Source organism: Ammospiza caudacuta, chromosome Z, assembly GCF_027887145.1.
Source record: "Ammospiza caudacuta isolate bAmmCau1 chromosome Z, bAmmCau1.pri, whole genome shotgun sequence".
Lineage (NCBI taxonomy): Eukaryota > Metazoa > Chordata > Aves > Passeriformes > Passerellidae > Ammospiza > Ammospiza caudacuta.
The window spans coordinates 16,508,477-16,522,665 of NC_080632.1; the positions used below are offsets into that span (position 1 = coordinate 16,508,477).

The following is a 14,189-nucleotide window of genomic DNA, read 5'->3' on the forward strand; positions in this document are numbered from 1 at the left end:
GGGAGGTAATAAGGCTCCAATGGAGACTCTGCAATTCCTACCCATGAGGTGTTTTGCTGGCTGGAGAGCCAAGGAGTGATCAGCAGGACCTGCTTACCCCTTAGCAGCCCCATATGGCAAGTGTGAAAGTCCAGTGGGGAGGGAGATTAAGAGTAGATTTTCGTGGCCTGAGTGAATGCCACCTCTGAGTGCTGCCATACCAACATTTGGAGCTTCAATGCGAACGCCAGTCAAAGGCAGCCAAGAGGTGCCACCACTGACATTGCTGACGTGATTTCTCAACCCCTCTGGCAGCAGAGAGCAGGCCTCAGTTTGTTTTCACTTGGAGGGATGTCCACTAGACCTGGAACTGACTGTGCCAGGGATGGAAACACAGCCCCATCTGCCATGGACTGATCCAGACTGCCCTGGAGCAGGGTAAAGCAGCACACCTGGAATATATTGATGATGTCTTTGTTTGGAGGAGTACTGCAGGAGAGATTTTTGAGAAAGGAAAGAAAATCCAAATCCTTCTAAAGTCCATATTTTTCATAAAACAGGGTAAGGTAAAGGGACCTGCATAGGACATGCAATTTTTAGGAATAAAATGGCAAGATGGACATCACCAGATCCTAATGGACATTATTAATAGGATAACAGTGATGTGCCCACCAACTACCTAGAAATAAACACCACTTAGGCACTGTGGAATTTTGGAGAATGAACATTTCAAATTAGTCTGATTGTAAGCTCCCTCTAGCAGGTGACACAGAAGAAGAATGATTTTGAATGGGGCCTTGGACAGCAACAAGCCTTTGAATAAATCAAACAGGAGATAATTCATGGTGTATGCCTTGGGCCAGTCTGAATAGGGCAAGATGTAAAAAATGTGCCTTACACTGAAGCTGAAGAGAATGGTTCTTCCTGGAGCCTCTGACAGAAAGCACCAGGTGAGGCTCAAGGTTGAACCCTAGGTTTTTGGAATTGGGCATACAGAGAATCTGAGGCGTATTATACTCCAACTAAACAGGAAATACAAGGCAGCTTATGGTGTCCAAGCCACTTTGGAGGTGATTGGTGCTGAAGCACAGCTCCCCTGGTACGCTGGTTGTACAGTGGGCTGGATATTTAAAGGGGGGATCTCCTTTACACACATGCAACCAATGCTATATGGAGTAAGTGGGTTGCACTGGTTGCACAATGAGCTTGGATAGGAAACCTCATCATCCAGGAATCTTAGAAAGGATCATGAACTGGCCAGAAGGCAAATATATGGGAATGTCACCAGAAGGAGAGGTAATATGTGTTGGAGAGGCACCACTATGTAATACATTACCAGAAAGGAAGGAGCAATATGCCTATTTTATTTTGGTCCTTGCTGTCCTTGTGGGAAAGCACCAGGGGTAGAAAGTGGCTGTATGGAGTCCCCCACAACAAGTTGCAGAAACTGCTGAAGGAGAAGGTAAATCGAGTCAGTTTGCAGAGTTGAAAACTGTCCAGCTAGCCTTGGACATGGCTGAATGAGAGAAGTGGCCGATGCTTTATACTGATTCACAGGTGGCGGCAAACACTCTGTGGGGGCGGTTGCAGTAATGGCAGCAGAATAATTGGCAGTGTAGGGGTAAACCAATCTGAGCTGCTGCATGGTGGCAAGATATTGCTGCCTGGAAGGAGAGCCTGGTTGTGAAGGTGCACCACGTAGCCAAGCGCTGGGCCACTGAAGAACTTCAGAATAACCAGCAGATGGATCAGGCTTCCAGGACTCAGGAGCCTCAGGTGGACCTGGACTGGCAACTCAAGGGTAAATTATTTTTAGCTTGGTAGGCCCATGATTCCTTGGGACACCAAAGAAGAGATGCAACATAGAGATGGGTTTGGGATTGAGAGATGGACCTGACCAAGGACACAGGTTATCCATGAATGTGAAACATGAGCTGCCGAACAGCAGGCCAGGTGGGTAAAGCCTCTTTGGCATGGAGGATGGTGCCTGAAGTATAAATACGGGGAGGCCTGGCAGATTGACCATATATAGCCCCCTAAGTCTGTGGTGGTGAGTGCCATGTGCTTACAGTGGTGGAAGCAGCCACTGGAATTGTGGGGAAGTGCCCTGTGCCTCATGTCACTGCCTGGAACTCCATCCTGTGCCTGGAAAAGTAAGTCCTGTGGCAAAATGGTACCCCAGAAATATCTGAATCAGACAGTGAACTGCCTTCCTAAATGTCCTCATAGACGTTTGGGCCAAAGAACATGGCATTGAGTGGATGTATCATTCCCTGGCATGCACCAGCCTCTGGAAAGAATGAATTATGTAATGGACTGTAAAGACTACACTGAGAGCAATAAGTGGTGGGACATTCAAATGTTGGGATACACATTTAGCAAAGGTCACCTGGTTAGATACCAGAGGATCTGCCAGCCAGGCTGGCCCTGCCCAAAGTTTGTTGTGCTATAGAAGGGGATAAATTTCCTGTAGTGCCTACTAAAAACATGCTGGGGAAAAAAGTTTGAGTTATTCCTGTCACAGGCAAAGGCAAACCCATCTGTGGGATTGCTTTTGCTCAAGGATCCAGGTGCACTTGGTGGGTCATGTTGGAGGATGGGGAAGTCCTGTGTGTGCCTCAAGGCAATTTGATTTTAGGTGAAAATAGCCGATGAGTTAAATTGTATGATGTTTGTCAGTAGGCAACACTCTATTACACATGCAGCTGTTATTACCACTTCTACACACAGAAGTGGTGCATCACCTGCATGTGCATCACCTCACAGAGCACCTCACGGCATCAATCCTAGTCACAACTGTTCTGGGGGTCTGAGCTTGACTTCCTCTGATCATCACACTCACAAAAATCAACTTAGATAAAACCACCAAGTGCAGCAGTACCGGGGTCACAACTGGCTCAAATGTGCAGCAAGCAACAAACCAATACCTCAGTTCATCTTCTCTGCTTGAAAGGCTCTTACCAAGGATGAAGGCCAAAGTCATGGGTAAAATGAATTCAACACATTTTTCTAAATGTGTGTCTGTTTTATGAATACTTAACAGAGTGTTCCATTGACTAAGAGAATGATGTTTGTGTATCTATCAAAACAGATAAATAGGGTAGGTAATGGGATATTGGGGAATGTGAAATTTGACATAATGCAGATGATATAGAATAAGCAATGGGCATGGTCCTGATTACAGCTAGGGTAATTTCTTCTCAGTAGCTGCTACAGTGCTGTGTTTTGGACTGAGAATGAGAATGGTGTTGATAACACAGTGATATTTGGGTTTTTGCTAAGTTGTGTTTATCTAAAGTCAAGGACTTTTCCCTCCTTGTCTCATGCTCTGCCAGTGAGAAGATTAAAAAAAAAAACCAGACCAACAAACTGGAAGAGAGCATAGCTGGGACAAATGACCTAAACTGACCAAATGGATATTCTACATCAGAGAACACCATGCCTGGTATTTAAACTGGGGGGTTACCCAGAAGGCCTGTGGATCTGGGTACAGGAAGGGCTGTCTGGCATGTCAGTGGCTGGTGATCACTTGCATCGTGCATCACTTGTTTATTATTTCCCATTGTTATTGTATTTTCAATTATTAAACTGTTCTTATCTCAACATACAAGTTTTACTTTGACTCTTGTCTCTGTTCTACCAGGGCAAGGGGCAAAGAAAGGGGAGTTGAACAAGTGGCTGTAAGGTATTTCATCTCCAGCTGGACATAAAACTACAACATATGTTTTTGAATATGTTATTTTAAACAGAAAACTGAAACTACATTTCAAAAATGTGCAAAAGGTCAGCAGCAGCAGTTCAAAACCTGTGCTCCCATAACCAATCTCCACAGAAGGCAGCTAACAAGGCACTGTATTCAGCAGTTCCTTCTAAGGAACTAACTTTTACAAGAGTGAGGACAGGAGAGAGACTATGCTCCTATCTTACCTTCCCCAGTAAAATTACTGAAGAGGAATAAGGTAGCAGAATCCCTTTTACCAGCAAATCACAGAAACTCTCTGACCTGGGTTGTTACAGAGCAAACCACAGACTGCTGTTATGCATTATTTATTCTAAGTACTCAGAGGTCTGATCAGAAGAGATAAATGTAATGAATACTTAAGATTTAGAATTTTAAACTAATTAAGTCTGCATATATAAACTTTTATTTACATAAGGCATCAAAACTGCCCTTTTTAACAAAAGGGTCATTTTTCCCTTTAATCAATACTTTGCTGAAAGAAATGTCATATTTAATAAACTAATATTCACTGGCATACTTGTTCTGAACAAGCAGGTATAATCCAATGTACAAGATGAAAAACCACAAAATATCCAAGCATACCGTTTCATTAATTACTTTTAGAACAAAGAATTAAGGCTTGTTTGCATCACAAGGATGATCAATCATGCATCATTTATTCCCACAAAGAATAAAATCCATTTCCAAGTGAAGCAGGAATAGCAGTAGTCTTGTATAATCCCCATACTGTTTACATGAAAAACAACCAATTTGGCATCTTAGAAATTAGATTGAAAAGTAGGAGGAAAGAGAGGAAAACAGAAAATGGCCCTTACTTCAGAATCTTTTATAAGCATTTTCAGTTTCCACTTGCAGAAACCCTTCAGCTTAAAGAGGAAAACTGAGACTTGTCAAGGTTTGAACTAAAAACATTTTCAGAAAGACTAGAGTTATGGGTTCATTGACGGATATGAAGTATCTAGTAAAAATACATTGTTTGGAATAATGAATTCCACATTGATATCCCCAAGTAAATGGCATATATACTTCAGGTTGAGCCTGTTTTAATAGGTCTGATTTATAAAAATGGTAAACCTGTATTATGCTTCCGCCTGATGTAATAGTTCCTGAGTTTTAGATCACTGCTAAGCCACAGCAGACAAAACTCTGAATGATGTAATGAAAAGTTTTGCAAATCACTTTCAGCAATAGCACACATTTTGTTCAGCAACCTTCAATCATCAATAAAAGTCAGTCTTCCAGGTCCTTCATTCTTCATCCACCGCCGGTATCTTTTCCATCGGGGATCTGTGGCCATTTTCTTCTTTAACTCCTCCTCTTGCTCTCGTTTATACACCTGGTAAGACAGAGAGAAGTTTTTGATAAGGATGAAGAAACAGCTTAACTGAGCCTCATTGGGGTCTAAGTGTTTATTCTTCAATTATTTGCCAGCCTATTTTTCTTACAAAAGACTGGATTGCAGTGCAGAAGCAGATCTGACCAACACGAAGTGTTGGAGCACCAAGAGCCTACTACTTACTGCCCAAGATGCTTTGTGTTTTTCTGAGAGCAGAACAACTTTCCTGAAAGCTTCAAAACATTTCTTTGCTAGAGAAGTAGACGCTCAATGAATCCAACAAAATACACACTAAGCAACTGCTCGTGTTCTGAAAAGCTGACCCCTTCAGCACACACTGTTCAATGCAGCTGTTCAGATCCTCATTTTTAGCTGTTCTTCCTTCTCAAAGTAATAATCTAACAGAACACCACTATGGAACTTTTTCTTCCCAAGTAAGGTTCTCGGCAAAGTTGAGAATATCTCAAATATCTCTGCATCCAGTATTTACAGTACAAAAAGATAAACAATTATATTCTGTCAATATTCTCTCACTGCAATGGAATCAACAGTTATCAGCGAAGTCAAAAATCTGAAAAAGGCAGAAAGATGCAACAGTATCTGCATTTTTATTCTGAAAGTTTATGTAGATGCAGCCAGCATAAATCTCAAAACCATCCATGATTTTATCATCTCAGTGTCATGTGACTTAGTGTAACTCAAAGGCCTATTAAATTTAGGGCTCCACTATACAAACAAGATTTTAAAATATATTATAGATGGCTACATGAATACACAAACTCAATGCTCAGTGATCATAAAGGTTTTAAGAATCATTAGGAAACAGTAAAAATATTGTGGAGCCCTGTGTATTGAATTCCTCGTCTTTCCCATCCTAAAACACTGCAAAATGGAACAATATGTAGACAGGTATCTCCAGTGATGAAGGAACAGACAAGCTTTTGGGGACAAACACTATAGCAATATTTTTCAGCCTAAAAAATACATTACTACGTTTCAAGTAAGGATATGGCAGTGGTACACAAAAGCACAGCTAGCACAAGAACAGAACAAAGCATGATCATTCTCCATTTACAGTAATACTGGAATGAGCAGGAAGTCCAGGTCGCTTCAAAAATCCTCTTCTACCACCTTTTACAAGTATTGATGAACTCATGACCAGATGGCACAGCAGAGACTGAAAACTTCAATGCATACAACTGACCAGGTAAAACTTATTAAAGCAATTACCGACAAAGACACAATTTACTTTTCAGAAAGTTACAAAGCACAAAGTATGTTGGATAACTATTACTATACAGGTGCAGTTGTCATGTATCTGTCAGGAAAATGAACTGCTGACCACCACAGGAGAGAAGTGTGAGCTGAAAAGACTTCACCTGAGGCAAATATAGCTCTTTCACATTCAGTGATCAAAACATCCTTAGTTAAAAACTGCATGGATGGGAAACCAGGGCAGTTTTTCTCTACTACAGGACATCTATCTAATCTTTTTCCATATTAATATCAGCTTTAACTAGCAGCATTACTCAGTCTTTGGACTCCCAGACTGTTTCTTCAAAAGCAGGCAAGGGTAGGTTATCTACAAACTTGAAGAGGAAAATGGTAAAATAGGCGTTAATGTAAGGAAAGGATTAGCTGCCAGGAATGCATATGTGCTCAGTTAGGATGGGTTTGCTAGAAAACACTCTTTGGGGTCCTGCCATCATCCTATCTCTTTTCTCAGCATATGCAGAACTGCAGCACCAACTCTTTTTCCCCTGAAGCAGACTAAGTTCACATTCTCATGTTTGTCTTCAGAAACCACCCATCCAAATGGCTCATAGATGCACCTCTATAGAATAACAGGAGGGTTTTGTCAACCTGCCATGCCCCAGCATCCCAAATAATTCTGGACTGCAGATCTCAAAATGAGATGGCTCATGTTCTTTCTCTGCTCTCACAGAATTTTTAAAAATTACATAGTGACTATCTAGTATTGACTATTAATTTCATTACTATCCATGGCAAGAGCAGAAGTTGTGCCTAATGGTGTTTTTTAAGCCATCCCTACTTGAACAGGTATACAGCACTGCAAGAACAGTCTATGACTCACCACAGGCCAAAGCACTATCAAAGGACAGGTGGGAAAACCAAACCAAAACAACAACAACCAACCAATCAAAACAGTCTGAGCTAGAAATTAACAGCTTAGAAGACTTATAAATAGGAGTTTCAGACAATCTGGGTAATTCTTATTAAAAATTATTACTGTTTGGAGAACAGACAGTAGTCTTCAACCTACCATAATAGCACACTGTTATTACTGCTCTGGGACTGCTGGATAACCAACATTAGTTTTTTCCACCAGGGTTACTGATAAATAACATAGAGAAGAGAGATCTTCAGTTTCCCTGAAGCTGCTGGATAGACCTTAAAGACTAATTACCAAAAAAAGGTAAAGTATGTAAAAGTAGCTGGAACCAGTGGATGAACTAATAAGGAAGTAATAAGGAACTAATAAGATAATAAGGAAAACAGTGGTGGTTTTGCATGTAATAAGAAGCAACAGCACGTGCTGGAAGAAAAAGTTCAAGGAAAGGATGCCTCTAACATTGAAGCACTCAGTCAATACAAGCATCACAGACCCCTTCAGACAAGCCTCTAGAACCATAAAAGGACTTCCAGCAGGACTCAGACGCATGCAAACTAGCTCTAGGAAAAGTGATGTTTATGTATAAGCTAGGAAGTACATTGTAATGAGTATGTATGATCACGACGGAATAAATACCCCACTGTAAAGTTTCAAGACACACATTTGATTAGAGTATATATGCTTGGGGTGTGTCTAGTGCTGTAATAAAGAATGCCTGCTTTCTAATACTTAGAGTTGTATTAGAAAGTTTATTTCCTGGCCAATTTCAGTATTGCTACCCACCTCATAGTTTTCTCGTATCCAAAGCTGCCGTTCAAGAAAGGTCTCTTTTTGATGATCTTCCAGGCTGTCAAACTGAGACTGAGACATTTTCATGTACCTTCGTATGATATACAACTTTTCTTCCACACCATACTCTTGCCCTTTAATAGTGAAACAATAAATCCACCAACAGTACCAAACTATGTATTTGCACCAGTAAAAAGGAGCAAGAAGGATCTGAAATAGGAGGATATCATATATTTTGGGCTTCTGATAACCACCCTTTATATCTATTTTATTTTTAATAATGTCTTTGATAATTTCTTCCTCCTCTTCACGAATTTCTTCTTTAGACCGCCTGTTCTTGCCTTTTTCTTTAGTCTTGTTGAGTAAACCTTGTTGCCTGGCAATCTCAGTAGCTTGTATACGGTATTTTGGCACAGATGCTAAGTAGTTGATAGCTTCATTGTAACTACTCCACCAGCTGAAGAACTGTAATTTAAGAACAGCAAATGTAAAAGCCATGTTTTAATACAGACACATTCCTATCTGGGGGTTTGCCAGGAAAAGAAATAAGTAATGCTGTCACACACTTTTAACCACAGTTACATTACAGTAAGGGTAAAAAGTGAAGCTAACACTACTTCTGTGGTGTCACAGAAGCTATCCCTCCAGACTCAGTGAAGCATCTGGAAAATGGATGAGTACAAGTGTATCTCACAGCAATTTATGATGACAAGGAGGGCCAAGCAGACACTGCTCTCAACAGTTTTGTTCCTGAGTAGATGCCAATCTCCTGCAAGTTAATACCAGGCTGTGCCAGCCATTCTCAGAAGCCCCTCTTCTTAGATTTATAAATATAGGAGCTAGTATATGAATATTTAAGTATAAAATTGTTACCCAGTGCCTATTTAAACTGTTTAACTGTTTAAAACAGTTTACTGAACATCGACTAAGTATGTGACAATCTCATTAGTCTGGCAGTGTCCACTTTACAAGACCCAACACACCTCTCGGATCTCCAGCTGCCCTCTGGATTTCAATGGAGTGGGGGAAAAAAGCCCCCAGACAACAAACCAGAAATTTACTGCCTGGATGAACACAGAATCATAGAACATCCAGAACTGGAAGAGACCCACAAGGATCACCAAGTCCAGCTTCTAGCCCTGTACAGCACAATCCTGAGAATGCTTCCTTCTAAAGACAGAAGAAGCACAAAGACTAGCTGAGAGCTGATGTTATTCCCCTCTAGTGTCTTGTAAATGACCTGAGATGAGGCACAGAAAACATGGAAGAAACTAGATAGGCAAAGAGGGAAAAAGTTAGCAGCTCACTTTCTTTCTTGGGACATCCAAGCATGTCTCACTGATGCAACTTTTTTAACCATGACACATGTCACACTGCTTACCAAGACCAAGTGCAGACATAAACCCATTATTACAACCTTAGCAAAGGAGCAGAAACAACAGAAAGCAAGATGGGCAAACCAATTTACATAGACGCTTACACAAAATTTAGAAGCATTTTGCAGTTGGGACTCCAGGAAAGTGAAGTGTCTGCACTTACAGGCAAGAAATAAGATATGAAATGAAACATTGTCGCTTCTAAATCTGAAGATAAATTAGGTATCTGGCTGAATATGCCATTAGAATTTATTATTCCAAGTTCTCAAATTCTGATCAACATACTTTTTATTCTAACTTCCAATATCCTACTAAACACTGAGCAACCTGCACCACAGCATAAGCTGTATCTTCATCTCTTAAACTTCTTGGGTATTTTTAATGATGTTTTGAACCAGTGATTTAAAAGATTCTAAAGAGAAGTTATGCACTTTTGTCCTCTTGTCAGCAACTGCACAAGGTTTTTCATCTACAGCACAGGGCGTTTTCTTGGCCTTGGGTCTACCACCTTCAGAATAAACTCTGCTGAACTGAATTTGCTTCTCTCCTGACTTCATCAACGTGGTGTTTAAAATACACCACAATGTGAGATTCACACAAGTTTAGTAAAGTCCTGATATTCAGTTCTATCATCTGAATTGAGTCTTCAATTCAGTTTGCTAGTCTTTTTTTTTTTTAATTTACTTATGCATCTTGACAAACTGACACACGTTATTTGGGGCACTAGTCCTGCATGAGATACTCTGAGCCTGCCAGGAAGAACCGAGTAAATTCTTCAAAAAAGATGCACCTTGTCTCAACAAAATTAATTTCTACCTTTGCTCAAGGTACCAAGGGCAGTCAAAAATCTGCTAAGTACCTCCTGACTTCAGGATTTTTATGGACACCACACAGACCTGAACCACAGCACAGAGGAGCAGCTCCTCACTGACGCTTGTTATTAAATGGCACATTATGAGAGCTACCACTAGTTCTCTTCTTGCTCAGAAACTCAGAGAGCAGTAGGATGTAAAGGTGAAATTTTACCTGAAACACGGAGATGGCACACACTGTAACTAGGATCACTATTGTAACATCTACTTTAGGTGCCAATCTCCTGCGGTAGTAGTGGTAGTAATGCCTGTAATACTCTTCAGGATGATCCAGCATGTAGTCATAATCTTTACGTGTTTCTTCATCCTGCAGGATGACATGAAAAACTCATTCAGGCTTAAATTCCCGTTTTCAATTGCTCTACTGTACATGTGTTTTACACCTCATTAAGGACCACGCTTCTGTAAAACTGGCGGCAGCCCAAGGCAGTATGAAACATAGAGGAAATTCGTTGTTTTCTCATATTTTCTATTAATTTGTTCTCATCTCACACTTATCTGCCCATGCACATATGATATGTTCAGTCCACATATGATATGTTTAGTCATAAAATGAGTAAGCAGACACTGTGCAAAAGCCATTTAAAACTGGAAAACAGACAAGCAACTAAAATCCACAGTGTAGGTTGTTTAACTTCAGAATGGGAAGTCCAGCTGGACAGGAGTTAATAAGTATTGCTCATGAAAAGATTTTCAGATGAAGAACCTATTAGGAAATTGTTTTACAAAACTTAAAGGAACTAGTTTTCAGGGCTATGGAAACTGTCCAATGGAAGGCCAATTCAAAACCTCATTGTTCTCATGTCTTCTGAGCTTTTCATCATTTTCCTCCATGTAATTGCAGAATGAGAAATATAATTTTGCCAAGCTCAACTGAATTCCTTACAAATTCTGTCCCTCCCTTCACTCCCAAAAAAAAAAAAAAAAAAAAAAAAAGTTCCCTTTTCTATTCCCTTGTAGCCTTAAAACACTTACACGTCTCCTTCTTCCATTCCTGGGTTCCATCTTTGCCAAGTCACACATGCTTTGCCCTGAGAAGCCTTCCCTTACAGATCACATACGCTACTCGAGTCACTGCTACTTGTAAAGGTATACCTCCAAGATAAAGCCTAGTCGGTCCGTTACAAATAAATAAATAAAATAAATAAATAAATAAATTTTAACTCATTCTAGACACAGAAGATTCCTCAAGAGCACTCCATCCTCCTTCCCGCACTCTCGGGCTGGCTACGGAGGGAGGATTTTTCGGGGTGTTTCTCCTCCCCTCCCTGACTGCTTACCGGAGCGGCTCCGGCCGCGGCGGCGGTCCCGCTCTCTCACCTTGAGGGTCTCGTAGGCGGCGGCGATGAGCAGGAACTTCTCGTGCGCCGCCTGCGCCCCGCTGCCCTCGCCGCCCGCGGGCTCCCCACGGTAGCGGTCGGGGTGGTACTGCCGGGCCAGCTGCCGGTAGGCGCGCGCGATCTCCGCCTTGCTGGCCTGCCGGCTGACGCCCAGCACCTCGTAGCAGACTCGGCGGCCGCAGTAGAGGCGGTCGGTGAGGCCCCGAGCCGGCCGCGGCAGCAGCGCCGCGCACAGGCACAGGCACAGCGCCCACCGCCCGCCCGTACACCACCGCGCCGCCGCCGCCATTGCTCCGCCGCCGGGGCCGGGGCCGGGCCGGGCCGCACTCGGCGCCGTGCGCGCGGCCGGCGGCGGGGCCGGCGCGGGAGGGCGGGGGCGCGACAGGGGGCGGGTCGCGACAGAGCCCGCGCTCGGCGGCGGCGCGGGGAGCGAGGGAGCGCGGCCTGCGCGGGGACCGCTCCTTTGTCCCCGATTTCTCACAGGCTGTGCCGGCCCGTTCTTCCAGCCGGCGGTGTGCCCTTGCGCTGCACCCACGCCAGCGGAATCCTGGGATGCATTCGGAAGAGCACTGCCAGCAGGTCGATGAGGTGATCCTGCCCCCTGTACTCAGCCCTAATGAGACCGTATCTGATCTGCCGTGTTCAACTTCTGAGCTCCACAGCTCAAGAAAAACACGGAGATACTGGAAGGGGTCCAGAGGCCACAAAGCTGATTTGAGGTCTGAAGCATCTCCCTCATGAGGAGAGACTGCAGGAGCTGGGCCTGTTCTGTCTGGAGAAGAGATGACTGAGAGGAGATTTCATTAATGCACACAAATGTCTCAAAGGCAATGCCAAGAGGGTGGTGCCAGACTTTTCAGTGGTTCTCAGAGATAGTATGAGGAGCAAAGGCCATAAACACAAGAAGTTTCACTTCAACATGAGGAAAAACGTTACACTTAGAGTGGCAGAGCACTGGGACAGGCTGCTCAAGGAAGTCACAGAGAGAGTCTCCCTGTGTGGAGGTATTCAAAACCCACCTGAACACATTCCTGGGCCATGAGCTTTAGGTGACCCTTGCCATGGCAGGGGGGTTGGAGTGGGTGATCTCCAAATTTCCCTTCCAACCCTAATGATTCTGTGATTCTTCCAGGGAAGAAACTTTTGAAGTACTTCCTGAGTCTGTGCCTGGTTTAGGCTTGCTCCTGGCAGAGCTCAGGCTCTGACCGCCTGTTGTGTAGGGTCCAACAAAATTTAACTGGCTCCATGGCAAGGAATCATGGAGAACGCTCCTCCCGCTGCTGCTGCCCAAAGACGCAATTGATAGGTGACCTCATCTATGTCTAGAAGTGTCCTAAGGGAGGGTAACAAGGTTCCACATGGACATGAAGAAGAATTTCTTTACTGGGCAGGTGACTGCACACTGGAACAGATTGTCCAAAGAGGTTGTGGAGTCTCCCTCACCTGAGAGATTCAAGGACTGCCTGGATGCAATCCTGTGCCATGTCTTCTAGGGTAGCCCTGCTTGAGCAGGGAGGTTGGACCAGATATGCTTCCAGCCTGGCCCATTCTGTGGTTCTGAGTGATTCTGTATGCACAGGTCCCTGAAATGGTGGCTTTGACAGCTTGGCTGCCACCTGTGATGTCCTGTACCCAAAGACTTCTCCTGGAGAGGAGGATTGCATCTCTGCTCTGGTGTAACCAGCAGGAACATCACCTCAGTGTTGGACCTTTCTTAGGAAAGCAGATATGGGCTTGATGCTGCAAATATTCACCACAAAAATAGTCAGCTCATCAGAGAGCATGTGCTTTTCATTAAGCTAGAAAAGAATGTGCTTCCCATGTGGCTGGTCTCCTCCTCTGCCTGTCTCCTTTCTGCAAAAATAAATGCTTAAAATTTCCATCAGTTGTGGATGGGTTCTGAAAAAAAAAAAGGCCCACCTCTTTGCAGCTCATTACTCATTACAGCCCAGCCTCTCAGCACTGGAGGCTGTGAGTCAACTCTTCAGACCATGACCTTAAAAAATTGTGGTGGGTTGACCTGGCTAGGTGGCTAGTGCCCATCAAGATGCTCTATCACTTCCCCTTCTCGGCTGGATAGGAGAGAGAGAATAAGATGGAAAACGACACATTGGTTGAGATCAGGCAGTTTACTAAAGCACAAGCAATAATTTATGCACACACAAGCAAAGAGGAAGAAAATAATTTTATTCTTTGCTTCCCATCCACAAGCCACGTCTGGCCATTTCCTGGGCAGTGGGACATCAGGATTGTAGAGATTGCTGTAAAAATGAATGCCCCCTGTTCCTCCTTTCTCCCTCAGCTTTTATATCTGATCTGATATCATGTGCCATGGGATATGGCTTTGGTCAGTTTGGGTCAGCTGGCCTGGTTGTGTCCCCTCCCAGGATCTTGCCCACTCCCAGCCCCCTTGATGGAGGGAGGAATGTTGGAGAGACAGCGCTGGTGCTGTGCCAGTGCTGCTCAGCAATAGCCAAAACAGCGGTGTGTTATCAGCACCTTTCCAGTTATCAGTGCAAAGTGCAGCAAGGTGAGGGCTGCTGTGAGGGAAATGGACTCCAGCTCAGACAGAAACATTGCACAGATGAAGCAAAAAGTGCTGCACAGAAGCTTTTTTCCCT

General features: G+C 43.4%; 1 protein-coding gene across 1 annotated transcript; it reads right to left on the reverse strand.

The window, feature by feature from the left end:
• Positions 1-3,954: 3,954 nt before the first annotated feature.
• On the reverse strand, positions 3,955-11,857 carry DNAJC25 (DnaJ heat shock protein family (Hsp40) member C25). Its single transcript, XM_058823474.1, has 4 exons — positions 11,549-11,857; positions 10,383-10,535; positions 7,975-8,445; positions 3,955-5,057 (listed from the first exon to the last, which is right to left on the reverse strand). Exons 1-4 carry the CDS (start codon positions 11,855-11,857, stop codon positions 4,935-4,937), a joined length of 1,056 nt encoding a protein of 351 aa, XP_058679457.1. The 3' UTR covers positions 3,955-4,934.
• Between the last annotated feature and the right edge of the window lie 2,332 nt (positions 11,858-14,189).

Excerpts from the sequence above, each read along its gene's own strand:
- DNAJC25 (XM_058823474.1), bottom strand. The coding sequence starts at position 11,857 with ATGGCGGCGGCGGCGCGGTGGTGTACGGGCGGGCGGTGGGCGCTGTGC. Across the intron at positions 10,536-11,548 it reads CCGCCTACGAGACCCTCAAG|GATGAAGAAACACGTAAAGA; the intron begins GTGAGAGAGCGG and ends GTCATCCTGCAG. Across the intron at positions 5,058-7,974 it reads GGATACGAGAAAACTATGAG|GTGTATAAACGAGAGCAAGA; the intron begins GTGGGTAGCAAT and ends CTGTCTTACCAG.